An 18,190-nucleotide genomic window follows, 5' to 3' on the forward strand; every position below is an offset into this window, starting at 1 on the left:
TGTGCTTGATTCTCAACTGCCCACTAGGCAATTACGGATTGGTAATAATGCTGTCCTAGTCAGTGATGTCTTCATCCTGTGAATGAATAAAAAAATTCTACTTAACAAATTGATGTTGAGGCTTGAAGATTACAAGGGAGTTGGATAGTGGCCTGTTTGTACTAAAGACTTTAAGCCACTGTGATATTATTTCTTCCTTCAGTGTATATCTTTTGAGTGTTGGTCAACATGAATGACAAGCTAATGTCCTCTTATCTTTAGGAGGTTGAATATGTGAAGGAAGAGGCTAAGATGGTGTACTTGCTGGAGTGTCTGCAGAAAACTCCACCTCCGGTAAATGACTTCACCATTTCACTCTAATCCAGTTTGGTGATTTAACCCTTTTGTGTCATGAATCATTCCACTCAGTAATTGATGAGCATTATGGCACAATACACAAATACTCCCTATTGTATCCACTGTGGGATGCATCTGTCAACTCTCAGGCATAGGAAGAATATGTTGCTGACCGATGGTCTTCAGTTGAGTATTGAAACTGCTGTACCTGTCCTGGGAGTGTGTTTTATTGAAGAGTTGAGAGAACTCCAGCCTATACATAAGTTATACTGCTATATCTCCCCAGGAAGTTTTGCTGACTGTTAGGATATGTAGATTCACATGTATGATCTTTGAAGGTGTCAGGACATATTGAGAGCTTAATGTGTACGGTGTATGACTTGGGACTGAGAGGGGAGGAATCTTGGAGGTTAGTGGAGTTCTCACAAATCAGCTGCCCTTGTCCTTCTGAGATATATAAATTGTGATTTGAAAGATTCTGTGAAATGAGGGTAAGCAAGTGCTACAGTGCACCTTGCAGAAAAATGACTTTCTTTTTTGCTTATTTAGCTCTGTGTATTGTATTTGTAAAGTATTTTGTGCATGTGTAAAAAAGGAGTTGTGGTTAGTAAGTTGGCAGATGACACTAAAATTAGTGATGCAGTAGACAGTGAAGAAAGTTATCTCAGAATACATTGGGACCTTGATCAAATGGGCTGAGGAGTGGCAGATGGAGTTTAGCATGGATAAATGTGAGGTATTGCATTTTGCTAAGAAAAGTCAGGGCAGAACTTATACAGTTAATGTTAGGGCTCTGGCGATTGTTGCAAACCAAGAGACCTAGGGATGCAGTTGCATAATGCCTTGAAAGTGGAGTCAGAAGTAGACAGGGTAGTGAAGAAAGCGTTCGTTATGCTTGCCTTCATTGGTCAGAACATTGAGTATAGGAGTTGGGATGTCATGTTGCAGTTGTGTCGGACATTGGTGAGGCCACTTTTGGAATAGTGCATGCAGTTCTGGTCTCCCTGTTATAGGAAGGATGTTGGGAAACTTGAAAGGGTTCAGAAAAGATTTACAAGGATGATGTTCGGATTGGAGGGTTTGAACTATTGAGAGAGACTGAAAATATTTTCCTTGGAACATTGGAAGCTAAGGGGTGACATTAGAAAAGTTTATAAAATCACAAAAGTCATGGATAGGGTGAATATCCGAGTTTTCTCTCTGGGGTGGGGAAGTCCAAAACTAGAGGGCATAGATTTAGGGTGAGAGGGGAAAGATATAAAAGGGACCTAACGAGCAACCTTTTCATGCAGAGGGTGTATGGAATGAGCTGTTGGAGGAAGTGGTGGAGGCTGGTATAGTTACAACGTATAAAACAAAATCTGGGTGGATCTATGAATAGGAAGGGTTTAGAGGGATGTGGGCCAACTCCTGGCAAATGTGAATAGGTCATTTTATGATATCTGGTCACTGCGAACAAGTTGAACTGAAGGGTGTTTTTCCATGGTGTATAACTTTAGATTAGATTAGATTAGATTACTTCCAGTGTGGAAACAGGAAACAAGTCCACACCGCCCCGCCGAAGCGCAACCCACCCATACCCCTACATTTACCCCTTACCTAACACTACGGCAATTTAGCATGGCCAATTCACCTGACCTGCACATCTTTGGACTGTGGGAGGAAACCGGAGCACCCGGAGGAAACCCACGCAGACACAGGGAGAATGTGCAAACTCCACACAGTCAGTTGCCTGAGGCGGGAATTGAACCCAGGTCTCTGGCACTGTGAGGCAGCAGTGCTAACCACTGTGCCACCGTGCCGCCCTTTATAACTTTATAGCTCTATGTGTATGTGTGTATGTTTGTGAAAGTAGAATGATCAGGTTTTAAATAATAAGGTGCTCGTGTGCCCAAACTAGCAGTCCGAGCTTTATGAGAATGCAAAAAAGCTTCTGTTTCTGCTTTCCATTCTCCACTGCAGAAACCTGTCCAGGAAGTATGTACTTTTATTTAAGTTGTGAATTCCTGAGAAATTGTGCCCAAATGAAGAGAACAGAGACTTGAGAAGATTAGTGTCTAATGACTAGAATTGATGTACATTTTAGGTATTGATATTCGCGGAGAAGAAAGCTGATGTGGATGCGATTCATGAATACCTGCTCTTGAAGGGTGTGGAGGCTGTTGCTATACATGGGGGCAAAGGTAAGATCCAACACTGACTGTCTATCCTCATGTCTGCACTCCACTAGGCATCTCCTTTGGGAGAGGTGAGAAGAAGAATGAGTTGGGTCAGCCTATACTTCCAAAAAATGGAATTCAGACTGTAACTGTACAAACAAAAGATATTTCTTGACTCTGAAACACTTCAGTGTAGAGAAAAAGTGAAGATAATGACTATATTTTATCCTAGGATGAGAAATTTCCACCATGTGATGAAAGTCCAACTTTTAGATAAAGAAATTCTGCCATTTTCATTTTTTTCTGATCGTTGCTTGCAATGTGACCAAAGCTGCGAGGAGAGTGTCTTGCAAAGTCTGGAAAATTACTACCAATGGTAATTGTGAGACCATGCTTTGGAAAGCCATCACTCTTCCCACTTAAGGGCACGCTGTGCTCAGAGCCACTTGGTGGACCTGCAGGATCTGGGTGACCCTGTGGTAGAAGAGTGGAATCTGAATCAAATGCGGCAGGTATCAGGGCATGAAACTGGAGGGTCAATCTCGAGGTCAGTGAAGCCTGAATCTTAGCAGATGGGGCAAGTGGATGGATGAGGGACTTTACAATGTCTATGAAAACATGTATACAAATGATGTTAATATTTTTACTATAGATTATAAAATGTGCTATATTTATATGATTCCTAGCCGCAAAAAAATTTAAGATCACTTTGTGTTCTGCCATGCTTATCTATGGTTATGTTATAGAAGACTGTGTATTATATTTTATAGTTATACTGCAAAAAATGAAAGGTTATGTTTTAAATATTGTACAGTTGTATGATGAACAACTGTATGTGAAAGATGTGTATTTCCTTGTGTTTTTTCCATAGCCCACCATAATTTCAGAGGAAGCTTATTGGAATTTCCATTTCCACATCTATGGTTTCTGAAGAGAATGTACCTGCATGGAAAATTTATTTAAATACATATCACAGATCATGCGCAAAATAGTGCGTATTTGGGTATATTATCAGAATTTAGCTTGGTCTGAAACTGCATGAAGACTGAAGGTTTTTTTTGGATTCCACCAGAAAACCCTGCTTTTTCCTTCTCTCTGGCAAGGTCTGAGGCTGAAACTTCGTGTTTTTACACCCTTTGCATTCTAATTGACCCTGAACTTTTACCCTCTATTATCAACTTCCACTTTTAATATTGCCTATCTCCACCCCTACTTCAACTCATCTACACTGAAACCCTCATTCACACCTCCTTTAGCTTTGGATTTGGTTAGTGCTGTGGTTCCTTGGTTGTTGTCTCCTCTTCAACCCTTCAGAAAGTTGGGTAAACAAAGTTGTTCCATCCATATCATAATTTGCACTAATTCTCATTCACCATCACTCCTGTGCTCTCTTCCTTAGCTTGGCTTCCTATTAAACAGCACAAATTTAATACTTTTATCCTTAAATATTGCTAAAAGGAGATACAAAGTCAACAATTTTTGTTTTTGAGCAATTTTTACCTTGTTTCAAATATTTCCATCATCTCGCCCTCAGGCTTGGTAATCTCCTCCAGCTCTGTAGCCTTCAGATTCTAATTCTGGCTACTTGAGCAACCCTAATTTTAATTGTTCCACCATTGATGGCTGTATCTTCAACTACCAAGGCCCTAAGCTGTGAAGTTCCCATCCCATGCTCTTTCTTTCTCTATTCTGTTCTCTTCCTTTATCTGTCAAGTTCTCTTCCTTTAAGACATTACATAAAAACATATCACTTTGACCTTGCACTTTGTCATGTGTTTTAATGCATGGCTCTGTGTCCAATATTGTTTGATAACATGCCTGTGAGGCTTCTTGGGATTTTAAAAGAAATATTCATGGAATGTAGGTGTTACTAGTTGGACAACATTTTCCTTCCCTATTCCCTATTTTATGTTGCAAATGCAATATTAATACACATTTTGTTGCTAAGTTTGAAATTCTTCCATTCTTCATCAAATAGATCTCAGGGTTTGATTTATTTTCAGGGACCCAGTGATCGCTAGACTATTAATCCAGAAAAATCAGCTAATTCTTGGGAACCCGGTTCAAATCTTGTTGTGGCAAATGGTGAAATTTTAATTCAGTAAAGAAATTAAGGGTGTAATGATGACCATGAAATCATTGTCAATTGTTGGAAAAAAGCAATCTGATTCACTAATGTCCTTTTAGGGAAAGAAATCTGTCATTCTTACCTGGACTAACCTGTATGTGACTCCAGACCCATGTAGTATGATTGACTCAACAATTAAAAATGGACAATAAATGCTGACTTAGCCAACATCCCTTGAACAAATAAAAAAGATTGCTGATATTGAATTACGTCAGGCTTGTGTATGATAAAATGTGCCAGGGAAGATTGACAATGAGCATAAGCTCAGGCTAATACTACAACTTTATAGCAACTGATTGAACAACCTAATATGATTTGTTCCTAGACCAGGAAGAACGGACAAAAGCCATTGAGGCATTCCGGGAGGGGAAGAAAGATGTTCTCGTGGCAACTGATGTAGCCTCAAAAGGCTTGGACTTTCCAAATATTCAACATGTTATTAACTATGATATGCCTGAAGAGATTGAGAATTATGGTAAGAAAAGTTCCTTATTCTAAAGGTGCATCTGTGAACATACCAGTTATTGGATCCCTCTGTGTCGAGTGTCAGTTTAGTCAATTGCACCTGTGTTTTGTCTGCTGTTTAATTATATCCTAGGAGCTGGAGGAGGTCCTCTGGTCTATACCATGTGGCATTTTCATCATGACTGCAACCTGTGGTAAATTAGGGATCAGGAGATCACTATGCTTAATGGTATAACTGGAGCTTAATGCACAGCTCCCTGGGGATTTCACTGAAGCCAACCTTGGGTACATGAACATACATTCAACATATAATGTTTTAGATGCCAGAATGTGACAAGTCAAATTCAAATAAACTCCATCACTCAGTACAGTTTCCCACTTGCTAGTCTTTGTATTGATGAAGTGTTTTCCAATGTCTGTGTCACTTTGTTTCTGAAAATCCCTTAATTCTGAACACATCCGTTATATTCAGTTCACAGAATTGGACGTACTGGACGATCAGGCAAAACAGGGATAGCCACAACATTCATCAACAAAGCATGTGGTAAGTTTTTCTTTATTCATCTTTCAACTGGTGTGAATATTGAGCCAATGCTGTTGATGTTATTCTGCATTATAAACCAGCCATCCAGTCAACTGAGCTGACTGATCCCTTTTGGATTAATTATGGGTAATAAAACATATTGTGCTCTCCAGCAAATAGGAAATGAGTGAATGCAACACTGAGAAACTATTGAACAGACTTAATTCATTTCTAATGAAGGTTTGAATTTATTTTATTTGAATGCTTTCATTCATATAATCACAGCCCTTGGTGCATTTTCCATTCTTGGCTAAGTCACTGCTCTCGGTCTGGCTGGTAAGGAGGAGATGCAATGACCAAGGACTCAGGAGGGCAAGGGCTTCTACTCTGACATTCTGTCTCACATTACACATTGCATGTACGTGAACACATAGCACGGACAGAATCAGTTTTGGTTGCAATGCCAGCACACACTTTCAGCCTGTACTCTTTTGTATCTTGATTGATGGAAAGATTATTCTCATGAAATACGAGTATTGCTTGATGTTAGCCAGTTTTTGTGGAGCTGACTGGCCAAGGGTATATAAATATTTAAACACCTGTGGGTAGTTTGTACAGTAACTCTGCTTGGTTGTTGTCACATTTGTTGCATTAGGCAAACTTGTATACATACTAAATAGCCTGATGGTAAAAAAATGACTTGAGATGTATGTTTTTACTGTGTATCAGTACATTTTTGTGTTTGTAAGGCTCACTTGCGTATGTTTTACAGATGAGTCGGTTTTGATGGACTTGAAGGCTCTGTTGCTAGAAGCTAAGCAGAAAGTCCCACCTGTTCTTCAAGTCCTTCAAACAGGAGATGAGACTATGCTGGATATTGGAGGTATGTTGGCTATAAATGGTAAGCAGCTTAACCTTTCTGATGTCCAACTTGGAAAGCTGAATATGATGTCTTGCACCATAACCACACATCACATCTGTTCAAGAGTACAGAAGCATAGCAGTTATTCTATGCAAATTAAGATTCCAAGAGATACTGGACTTTGTGTGGTGTACAATTGGGCTGTGTTGAGAGCAGCTTATTTCCAGATGAAGTCTGACAGCTTCACTTCACACTTCAGAAGATCTGAATTTTTCAAAATTATTTTTTTTCCTGGTATCTTTACAGGTTCTACACACTGGCTGGTCTCTGCTAATGAGTTAATGAAACCAGTAATGAAAACTGCTTGTTTCTTTGTTTTCCTCTGTTCCCTTTGCAGAAAACACCTTGGCTGCTGCTCAAAAGTTCTTTAGCACCCTCAGCTAAAACCAAGAATTGTAATGTCATGCTTCATAGTTCTGGCATAATTTGAAACAGAGTTGGTCTGGTGATCTGTCTGAGAAAGGAAATTTACGGATCTAATTGCCTTCTAATGTTTAACTTGAGACCCTTTCCTGATCTATTTGTCTGGCAATAACTGATGAAGTACCCCAAAGAATTGATTGCATTTCAACTATATATTTTTCTCTTGTTTGTTCAAATATGCCCACTGAATATTTTGGGTTCCATACTCTGGAGGAACAAATTGTGAAGGAAGCTGCTTTACATGAAATTTGCTAATGAATCCCTCCCAAACAAATGACACTCTTCTGACCAACATTATCTTTGGTGCCAAACCTTTCTCTCACTCTTGATAACTCTACTCCAACCAGATATACCAGCCCCTCCTGCTTTCCACTACCACCATCTCTCAACCGTTTTATCCACCACTGTGCTTTTCCCACTACTTGCATCATTCTCCATACCTCTTCCCAATCTGCCCAACCTTTCCTTGTGGTTTGAGGCAGCTTAAGGCTGTTGGATAAGTATCTGTGTTTCTCATTGATATAATTACTCAATAAGAGCCTGATACTTGATTGTGACTTTTAGATTTAGTCATGCTGCTAATGGCGAGTACTGCCTGTGAGGCGGATGTTTCTGTGAAGGATTTTGTGGTGTAGGTAGTATTTGAACCTATGCTGCATGAGCTCCAGAGAAATCTGATGGAAAAACATTTGCTAATTTGTGTGGAATCCTGATTCTTTGTGCAGGTGAAAGGGGCTGTACCTTCTGTGGTGGTTTGGGTCATCGTATCACAGACTGTCCGAAACTGGAGGCCATGCAGACAAAGCAGGTCAGCAACATTGGGCGGAAGGACTACCTGGCCCACAGCTCAATGGACTTCTAACCTGATACATTCCAGTACAGCTGGCAGCTTTAGGAATGAATTTGTGCATGGCAAATTGAGAGAGGAGGAAGAGTTCTGTTCAGCCCACTGCATTTCCCAAAGTTCTCTTTTTTTTTTAATCAGCTGAAAGCACATTCATCCACTATTTTAAAAGGGAACATGTTATTGTTGCAGAATACTTCAGTTTGTCGAGCAGTTTGCTACCATATTTGAACATTAAAACCTTGATGAACAAGGATCGAGTTTGGTCAACTGCACCTTAATTTTGGACTTGTATAAATGCCTTATATAATTAACAGTATGGTTACTGATGCTTGTGATGATCTTCAATGGTATGTCAGTCAACTGACCAAGGTAGTGATTGTAATTGTTGAAAATAAAGATTATTATTTCTTAAATAATTTGGTCAGTGCCTTGGACTACCCTCCTTATGTTTTATAGAACTGCTTACTACTCCAGGTGGTCCTGGAATGCAAAACTGACCCCAATTAATCTTTTCCACCAGCAACTGTTTTACATGCTTTCACATGCAGGGAGCTGTCCTCTGCAAGAATAAGGCACATGCCCGGGCATTAAGCCTTTTTGAATTAAGCAAAAGCATGTTGGACAGTAGTTCCCTGGTATATTCTATGGCGGTTTCTCAACTTATCAGAGCCAATTTCTCAGCTACTCAATGTGGGTACCTCCAGCAATCCTTTTATTCTCTCTCATAATAAAATAAACTGGATGTTGGTGTTGTCATTTTCAAGAATTAATCAGACAGTTATTACAACTATCGTTTGCAAACCCTACATTCCTCAGTGACGTGTGCCTGGGCTTAATACTCAGAGTCCTAGAGATGGAAACAGACCCTTTGGTCCAACCTGTTCATGGTGACCAGATATCCCAACCCAATCTACTCCAATCTGCCAGCACCTGACCCATATCCCTTCAAACCCTTCCTATTCATCCAAATGCCTTTTAAACGTTGCAATAGTACCAGCCTCCACCACTTCCTCTGGCAGCTCATTCCATACACGTACTATGCTCTGTGTGAAAAAGTTGCCCTGTAATCACATTAATTTAGAAGCATGATTATCGTACAGTTTCATGCTTTAAATTATCCAAATTAAGTTGGAGTATGAGGTCTTTATAGCCTTAGGTCACATGCTTGATGATGTATGCACTTAAATGTATATAAATATGCTTACTGTGAGCCATAACAATCAGCACCTTTATCACATGCAACATAAGTTGTTGCTTCCTCTGAAATTTAGTATTCTTAACCTGTCCTGATGAGTGCAAGGTGAAAAGCTTCAATGTCATATCTTTTTGTTTAGAAATATCAGAATATTTTAAAAGGCTCCAGAAGGAAAAGCAAATTAAACTGCTTAATTGGAAAGCTTTTATCATTCTGTGATCAACACAGAAAATAAAATGTAAAGAAAAACTGCTGGGACGAAGTGTAGAGCAGACATTAATAAACTTTTGTGAGGTTGAGCAGAAATTAGAATACAAAACATATAGTATCATAGGCTGAGATTAGTGATAAAGTCAGAAAGCTGATGGGACAGAATAAAATAATTCAAATTAAAGCTGATGAGCTGGCTTGTGTCCAAAAGATGTTCTAAAATAGTAAGTGGAAGACTAGAGAACTGCTGACAAAGAAAGTAGTCATAAGATATAGCAAAACCAGATTCAGGAACTGAAATAAATCTAAATGGATGCTAAAAATCTGAAGTAAAAAGAGAAAATACTCGAAATATCTTGCAGGTCTGGCAGTATCTGTCAGAAAAAGAATGGCATTAACAATTCAGATCTGTAGCCTTTCATCAAATTTCAGTATTGGAAAAATCCAGCCCTCAGTTTCTAATGAGTGATAATCTCTCACAGACTGCAACTCCTGCCCTTTGTTCGATGAAAGGATTGAGTTCCACATTTGTGAAAGGCGATACTAATCAGGTCTTCAGAGATATGGAGCGAACCTGAAGTGAAAAGCCACAGCCCTTTACATAGGCATCAATTGCCCTGCTCTGAAATGTAAATGTTCTGACAGCCACTGAGATAGCTGCTGTCAAACAAAGATTACATTAGTTTGAAGTTAGGGAGTGTAGAATGTGGAGGGGTATGGTCTATTCATACATAGAACAAACAAACCTAAGGGACTTCTTACTTATGCAGGACTATATTTTCATGCATTTGAGGCACCAGAAAGGTCCAAAAATTGAACAGACATCAATTTGACTTGAGAAAAACCCTAGATGGTAGTCTTCCCCAATGCGCCTTGTCAGCACCTGCCCCAAGCTTTGGTGCATCTCTTAGCACAGTCTTGGACCTTGGAATGAACATTTTAAAAAATTTCTAAAATATACTTGAGTCATCAAAATAACTTTGTATTGATACATACTCACTAAAGCAGTTTGGTTCTGAATAGTAGGGTTAAAAGAAACAAACAAAACATTGGCATTTGAATCTATCCAGCAAACAGATCAAAGGCATGTTTTAGTTGTACAAGACTGTATTTACCAATATTTGAGGGCTCAGGAGGTTCCAATAACTGAACAGACCCACATCTAACTTGGACAGAAAACCTGTTTTTCCCCACTGTGCCTTGCCAGCAGCTGCCCCAAGTTTCAGTACGTAGTCCTGGCCCTTGGAATTTGTCAGTCTGCAACACTTGGTTGAGGTAAATTCTTTGCTCTGGAAGACCAGCAAGTTCCAGGTATACCATAGAGTGTTTTTCACCTGATTGTCTTCCAGGCACAGTGGGTGTTTGTCTTGATGTGCATCCTGGGGAACAGACCAGAGAGCAAAGAGTGCTGCATCACAGAGCTGCTTGGGATGAACCACACCAAAAATCACTGCACCTTTCTCTAGACTTTCTTTGCAAAGGCACATTCCAAAAGGACATTTGTAGCAGTTTCTACCCAGCCACAGCCACTTTGAGGGCAACATGCAATGGTGCAGAGAATCTGGGTGTACAAAAAGAATCTCACAGGTAATGCCCTTCTCACCACTGGCCAAATGACATCTTGGTGCTTGGTGAAATGTTTTGATGATGAGGAGTTTTGCCAAATGACTTTGACAGTTTGCTCAGGGAACAACCTGACATGATGCACCCTCTCCTTTCCCACAGATTCTCAAGGATGCTATGTGCTGTCCACTGTCTGATGCTCAAAGATGTTTCTCTTTGCAAATGTCTCCATGAATTCAGGTGATTCAGAATGGTCAAATACTTGGACCGTTCAAAGGCAACAAGGCCAATCCTATCCTTCATAATATCAGAGACAGGTAGACCCTCCATATGCTATGACACTTTGTATTTGCGTACCGAGGCTTTACAGCTTAATGCAGCCATACACATGGGTGACCATCAGAATGAGGGTAGCATCATGTATATTTTTCCTCCCTTTCTTCACCAGAGTTTTCATTGAATCGTAGAATCTAGAGCTTTAGTCATGGTGCTCCTGTGGTCACTGTCCATCTTAGACTTTCGATGGAAGATGGCTTGGGTGACTGCAACAATGCAGGTTCAGGAAATGGGCCAGACCTGTGCCAAAAGCTCAGTTTCTACCTCACCTTAGCGATGCACTGCTCCCCAAGATTTTGTGTATAACATAGTCCCTCCAAACCCATATTTCCAGCACCTTCAGATAAAATGTCTTTACCTCAAAGGGGATAAAGTATTGGTCAGCCCAGTTCCCAAAGAACATGGCCTCGCACTTGCCTTGATTTACCTTGGCTTCCTGAGGCCAGTTCAAACTGATTGCGGATGCTCATGAGTCCATGCACTGGCAACTGGTCCAAGCAGAAAATGGTGACATTGTCCATGTATAGGGAGGCTTTGACCTGCAAGCCTCCCCCTGGAATAGTCACCCCCCTCATGCTCTTATCCTTCCTGATGGACTCAGTCTCTATACAACATGCAAACAAGGCAGGAGAGGATGGGCAGCCCTGTCTGACTCTAGATCGGATTGGAAGCTTTATGATTCCCACCCATTGATTGTGACTGCGCTAACAGTGTTGGTGTAGAGTAGTTGGATAAATTGCAGATTCCCTCCCCAAAGCCCATTTTGGAGAGCACACCCCACAAGTGGATGTGCAATGTCCAGTCGAAGGCTTTTTCCTGGTGCAGGCTGTTGAGGGAGGTGTCCACACCCCGAGCCCTGAACATAGGGGAGTATGTCCCTGAGGAGCGCAATGCTTTCAGAGATCATCCTGCCCATTCAATGCAGTGAAAGATGCTCTTTGGTATTTCCAAAACTTTTTCATCTTCCAGAGCAAGGAATTAACCTTAACCCAGTGTTGGAGACTGACAAATTCCAAGGTGCAGGACTATGTGCTGAAGTTTGGGGCAGCTACTGCCAAGACACAGTGGGGAACTACAGGTTTTTCTGTCAAAGTTAAATGCGGGTCCTTTCGGGTATTCGTCCCTCCTGATGCCTCAAACATATGTAAATATAGTCTTGTATATGTAAGTCTTATACTTCGTGCCCTGGTTGGGGTTAATCACCGATCCCAGAGAAGACCTGCTCCAGTTGGCGATGATCTTAGACAGAATTTTGTGGACTGCAATCCACAATGAAACTGGTCACCAATTTCTAATTTCTTTCCTCTCCCCTTTCGTGTGGCAATGAGAGCTATGATACCTTTCCTCATGGATTGGCACGTGCTTCCTGCCAGAAGCTTACTATCATACACCTCCAGCATGTCCTGGCCACTCAAGTCCCACAGAGCTGAATACAACTTGGTAAGCCATCACGTCTGGGAGTTTTATTCTTTTCTAAGGACCCAATGTCCTTGGTTAGCTCATCGAGAGATAATGGCTGGTTCAGCCTCTCCTGGTCATGGACACATACACTAGCAGAGGTGATGGCTCTGGTTGTCTGGTTACTGAATTGGCGTTAAGTCAGAGCCAGCAAAAAGATCCATTAATTGCAGCTCAGCTCAACCAATGATCCTCCAAGTTCTGTTCATAATCACAATCCAGCGATGATCTGAAAATCTTCTGATTATGAAGTTTGTCAGCTCAGACCAGTCCTGGGGGATCCACCTTCTAAATCAAGATATCTTCCCTGCCAGGTAAGTTTCAGAAACTACACATGTTCTGATTATTTTTCATCAATGGAGAACCAACCATGCCGATAATGGTGAATACCATTGAATGTCAAGAGATCATGATTAGATTCTCGAGTGTTGAAAAAGCTTATTATCTGGCTTTGTGTTGTGTGAAGTCACTTGTTAGCACAAGATGGAATGTTACCCCCATCTTGTTCTAATTTAGTGGTCTGAGGAATTGTGCTTGGTATTGAATATTGTGCAATCATCAGAGACCATTGACACTTCTAACTTTATGATTGGAAGTAGGTGGGCTGAGGACATCTTTCTGAGGAACACCTGCAACTAAGTGCTCGTACTTGGATAATTGGCTGCAAACACCATAAATATCTTCTTTAGTAGTGTTCTGAGATGTCAGTGCACCTGAAACGTTAACTCTGATTTTTCTCCTTCGATGCTGCCAGATCTGTTGAGCTTTACCAGCAAAATTCTTTTCTGTTTCTGATTTCCAGCATCTGCAGCTATAAGAGTAATAGAGATATGCAGCATGGAAACAGACATCCTAAATTAATCTAGTCCTGTTTGCCAACATTTGACCCATATCCCTCTAAACCCTTGCTATTCATACACCCATCCAAGTTGTTTCGGTTTTTAGCCTCTTTAGTGCTAGTGATGACTTTAACCAGTGGACTGCTTCCCCCCTCAAGATTTCCCTCAACTGGTGTTCCGCATCAACATTTGAGCGAAAAGTAAAGCTGGCTTCGAGTCACGGACGTCTGCATTAAGGATTCTTTATTGATAATCAGCAATTCTCTGGAATGATTGAAAGGGATGATTAGACAGTAGTGTTGCTTGCAATGGCCCGTGCAATGCAGTACCAGGGGAAAGATTTATGGCACCAATGTACGTTCCTCGCGCTGGTTTTCCAGATATCACTGCGAAACTCAAAACAGTACTTTCCTTTTCACTGTAGCAGCGCGCAAACCTCAGTAGACATCTGGGCATACGCGGTCAGTATCAGTAATTGATACGGTACTTTCTTTTGCGCCATGCATTATGGATACTCGGCGTCACCATTGCCGCTGTCTACCTTTTCGTATAGACACATGTTCACGAGAGGGACGGTTGGCGTGGATATTCGGAGTGTTTACCTTGGTTCAGTGGATAGCAGGTTCACATGTGAATCAGAAGGTTGTGGTTTTAAAACCCACACTCAGGACTTAAGCTCAATAATTTAGACTTACTGTACATTGCAGTGCATTCCGGAGGAAGTGCAACACATTTAGACGTCCCCTCTTTTTCGAAGAAAGGTGCAATCGAGATATTGAAAGCATTCTCATTTCCCTCACAATTACTGATAAAGGACTGCTGGCCCAGAGGAGACCCAACCTTCAGTGACATTTACCAACAGTGGGCAAGTATCCTGTCCGTCAATACCACATGACTAAATTCCAGGAACACGTTTGCGAATATGCAATATAGGAAGACTGTAGGTCGTAAATAAAGGAAAGGTACGATTGTTGATAGTGAGAAGAATTGCTGGAAGCCTAGTTCAAGGACGAAAGTTATCATGAGGAAGACTGATAGTATTTTGAAACAAAAACAGAAATTGCTGGAGATCTGGCAGCATCTGTGGAGAGAAAGCAGAGTTGACGTTTCGGTTCAGTGATGCTTCTTCAGAACTGAGGGAGAGAAAGATTTTAACAATACAGCAGTGTGGGGAACTGCATAATTACTGTAATCGATTGCTGCACGAAGTGCCCGCGCAGACTCCATAAATGGCTGCAGTTTCATATGGGAAATGATAGTGAATGCTAGCGGTTTAACGGTCACTGCTGGCACAAGATCTACAGCATTAACTTGCAAAACAAAGCGAACCTATTGTCGGATGCTGTATCCTCATGCATATCTACGTACAAATTAATTGTTTACATATATTTCTGTGCCCACATTTAGGTATATTTATCTATACCTATTTTTGTACGTTGGGTATGTGTGTGTTGATTGTGGAATAGCAGTGATTTTGACATTTTCGAATCCGAGACCGGAACAGGTCACGTGACTCCACCACCAGGTTATGACCTCACTGCCCCGGGGACGATAACTGCGCACGCGCACATCCTACGCGGTTGCGCGCGCGTTTAAAATCCGGGTCCCGTGATCGGCATCGCGAGTGGCAACGTCAGCAGCAGCTCAATGGTCGGTGTTATCAGTTCCCGTTTAGCCGGTATCCAGGTGAGGGGGACCCTCGGGCAGGGGAGGCGAATGGGCTGTGTGGCCACACGGGTCGTAGTCTGGTCGAGGGAGGGCAGTGGGTTGGGTTGGGTTGGGTTGGGTTGGGTTGGTGTGGAGTGATGTCAGTGCAAAAAGCCTTCTTGTTGACACAGGAGTAGAGTTAGAGGGTGATGTGGATCCAGGAGTATCGAGTGGGGGCCCAGACTGAGATAGACCTTCTCCAGTCCATGGAAGACTATGATTGGCAAATAATCACCAAACCCCCGATAGGTAGTGACTGGGACTGGCTAATAGGACTTGGGTGGCGTTTCATGGGATGTCTGGTTACATATTGGCTTCATATGATACCAGATTTGGGGTGTACAGTAGGTGCTTAGAGCTTCCCTTCACTCATAGACGAGAACTGGAGTACCCTATGGCCGAAAAGCTATTCTGCCATTCAATACAAATATAGGTCTACCTTGGGCTTCAGCTGTTCTTGCTTGCTTGTTTCCTCAATTCCTTGATTTCCTGAGGCCAAAATGTATTTTTATTTCCTGGTTCTAAATGTGTTAATACTGGCTTTTTGTGTTAGGAGATGTATTTTAATTTCAGCTGTGAGCATTTTGTCCCTTTCAAAGATTCCCTACAGTGTGGAAATAGGCCATTTGGCCCAAGAAGTCAATGTTGTCCTTCTGAAGAGTAACCCACCCAGATCCATTCCCCTACTCTATTATTCTGCATTTATCTCTTATTATTGCACCTGACTTATACATGCCTGAACATTGGGCAATTTAGCATAGCCAATTCACTTAACCTGCACATCTTTGGATTGTGGGAGGAAACTGGAGCACCTGGAGGAAACCCATGCAGACATGGGAGGAATGTGCAAACTCCACACTCAGTTGCCTGAGACTGGGATTGAACTTGGGTCCCTGGTGCTGAGAGGCAGCAGTATTAACTACTGAGCCATTATGCCTTTATCCTAGAAATTCTTGCAGATTTTTGAATATTTCAGGGACCCCTTATTGTAATTGCAAAGTGTAGCACCAATTAACTCAGCTTGTCATCATGGGGCAAACTTGCCATATATTTGGTTACATGACCTTCTTGATCTTTATTTTAATTTTATCCAAGATTGTAAATTGTTGAGTCCCCAGGTCTGATTCTTGTGGCACAAATGTCCCATAACTTCTACTTTTTGCTTCCTGTCTGTCAACCAACCATTTCTGTGAGGCATACCTAATGTTGCCTATTGACCTTTGTGCAGCACCTTGAATACCTTTTGGAAATCCAGCTATACTGCAACTGGTTCCTTTTTATTTACTAGTCCTATCCTTAATGGGTATGATAAGACCCCCTTTAATAGGCTTTACACTTTGTGAGCAACTGTCAGACTAACTGGGCTATTGTTCTGCTTTATCTTTTCTTGAATTAGTGATGTCACATTTGTTGACTTGTTGGGACCGTTCCATTGTTTGAGGAATGGCTTTGATTTTCTGACAATGTACCCACCATTTGTGTAGTCTAAGGTGTTTCCATGTGCTTGAGAATTTCTCCAGTTTCTCCAGTACTGTACTCTTTTCATCTCATAATAATCACTTTAACTTCCTCACTCTTGACATCATCTGTTACTCTGCAATTTGGTAGAGTTTACCATGTCCACATAACTTGTCCACATTTTAGCCTATTACAAACTGTTACCCCCTCAGTTTCTCTCGTTCACCTCTGTGCTATCTGAGCTTCAACAATATTTCATTATTGGGAACATTGAACACATCAAAATTGACCCATTCCCCAGGTATGACTGGCTTACTTGAAGGGAGATGGCCAAAAACTATCCATGTTGGAATGGTGAGAGGTGGTATTAAGTTAATGGGTAAGGCCAGAGTATATAATAAGGTGAAGTCAAAATAAATACTGCTTTTTTTATATAGCAGTTCAAGTAGTTATTACAAAATAATTAGAATAATTAATAACCAAACAAGAAATTGCATCAATAGGAACATATCAACAGCCAAGACCCCTGTGGTATCTTTGGCTTCACAGATGGACATGAATATACTAAAACAAAGAATCTGCATTACTTTATGCAAGGTTGAATGATCAAGATCAGCTGGAGTCTTGTATTCAATGGAGTACCCACATTTTAGAGGGTGTAGAGAACGCTTCCCGGAAAGGTGCCATAAATGAGGAATTTCTCTTAAATCAGTGTTTTTTTTCTGTAGTGCTGAGAAGGGTGAGAGAAGAACATGTCATGGTCATAGAGATGTACAACATGGAAACAGACCCTTCAGTCCAACCCGTCCATGCCAACCAGATATCCCAACCCAATCTAGTCCCACCTGCCGGCACCCAGCCCATATCCTTCCAAACCCTTCCTATTCATATCCCCATATGCCTCTTAAATGTTGCAATTGTACCAGACTCCACCACTCCCTCTGGCAGCTTATTCCATACACGTACCACCCTGTGTGTGAAAACGTTGCCCCCGTAGGTCTCTTTTATATTTTTCCCCTCTCACCCTAAGCCTATGCCCCCTAGTTCTGGACTCCTCCACCACAGGGAAAAGACGTTGTCTATTTATCCTATCTATGCCCCTCATAATTTTGTAAACCTCTGTAAGGTCACCCCTCAGCCTCTGACGTTCCAGGGAAAACAACCCTGTTCAGCCTTTCCTTATAGCTCAAATCCTCAACCCTGGCAACATCCTTGTAAATCTTTTCTGAACCCTTTCAAGTTTCACAACCTCTTTCCGATAGGAAGGAGACCAGAATTGCACGCAATATTCCAACAGTGGCCTAACCAATGTCCTGTACAGCTGCAGCATGACCTCCCAACTCCTGTCCTCCGTACTCTGAACAGTAAAGGAAAGCAAACGCCGCCTTCACTATCATCTCTACCTGCGACTCCACTTTCAAGGAGCTCTGAACCTGCATTCCAAGGTCTTTTTGTTCAGCAACACTCCCTAGGACCTTACCATTAAGTGTATAAGTCCTGCTAAGATTTGCTTTCCCAAAATGCAGCGCCTCGCATTTATCTGAATTAAACTCCATCTGCCACATCTCAGCCCATTGGCCCATCTGGTCCAGATCCTGTTGTAATCTGAGGTAACCCTCTT

The 18,190-nt window shown here is 41.5% G+C and overlaps 2 protein-coding genes across 3 annotated transcripts in view; both read left to right on the plus strand.

The window, feature by feature from the left end:
• The window catches only part of ddx41 (DEAD-box helicase 41), a 44,801-nt gene extending 36,582 nt beyond the window's left edge, over positions 1 to 8,219 (plus strand). Inside the window, exons 12-17 of the mRNA XM_072558406.1 lie at positions 262 to 333; positions 2,423 to 2,519; positions 4,949 to 5,098; positions 5,561 to 5,632; positions 6,384 to 6,494; positions 7,682 to 8,219. Coding sequence (XP_072414507.1) covers positions 262 to 333; positions 2,423 to 2,519; positions 4,949 to 5,098; positions 5,561 to 5,632; positions 6,384 to 6,494; positions 7,682 to 7,818 — 639 coding nt within the window. The 3' untranslated portion in view covers positions 7,819 to 8,219. The remainder of the gene's footprint in view (positions 1 to 261; positions 334 to 2,422; positions 2,520 to 4,948; positions 5,099 to 5,560; positions 5,633 to 6,383; positions 6,495 to 7,681) is intronic.
• A 5,913-nt stretch (positions 8,220 to 14,132) lies between these two features.
• The window catches only part of tmem104 (transmembrane protein 104), a 225,330-nt gene continuing 221,272 nt past the window's right edge, over positions 14,133 to 18,190 (plus strand). The window contains exon 1 of one of the 2 annotated variants that reach the window (XM_072558408.1): positions 14,133 to 14,269. The gene's annotated coding sequence lies outside the window, so the exon portion shown is untranslated. Of the gene's footprint in view, positions 14,270 to 14,974; positions 15,091 to 18,190 lie in introns of those variants that run through there. The other variant, XM_072558407.1, reaches the window with a different exon arrangement.

This window comes from Chiloscyllium punctatum, chromosome 39 (assembly GCF_047496795.1).
Source record: "Chiloscyllium punctatum isolate Juve2018m chromosome 39, sChiPun1.3, whole genome shotgun sequence".
NCBI lineage: Eukaryota > Metazoa > Chordata > Chondrichthyes > Orectolobiformes > Hemiscylliidae > Chiloscyllium > Chiloscyllium punctatum.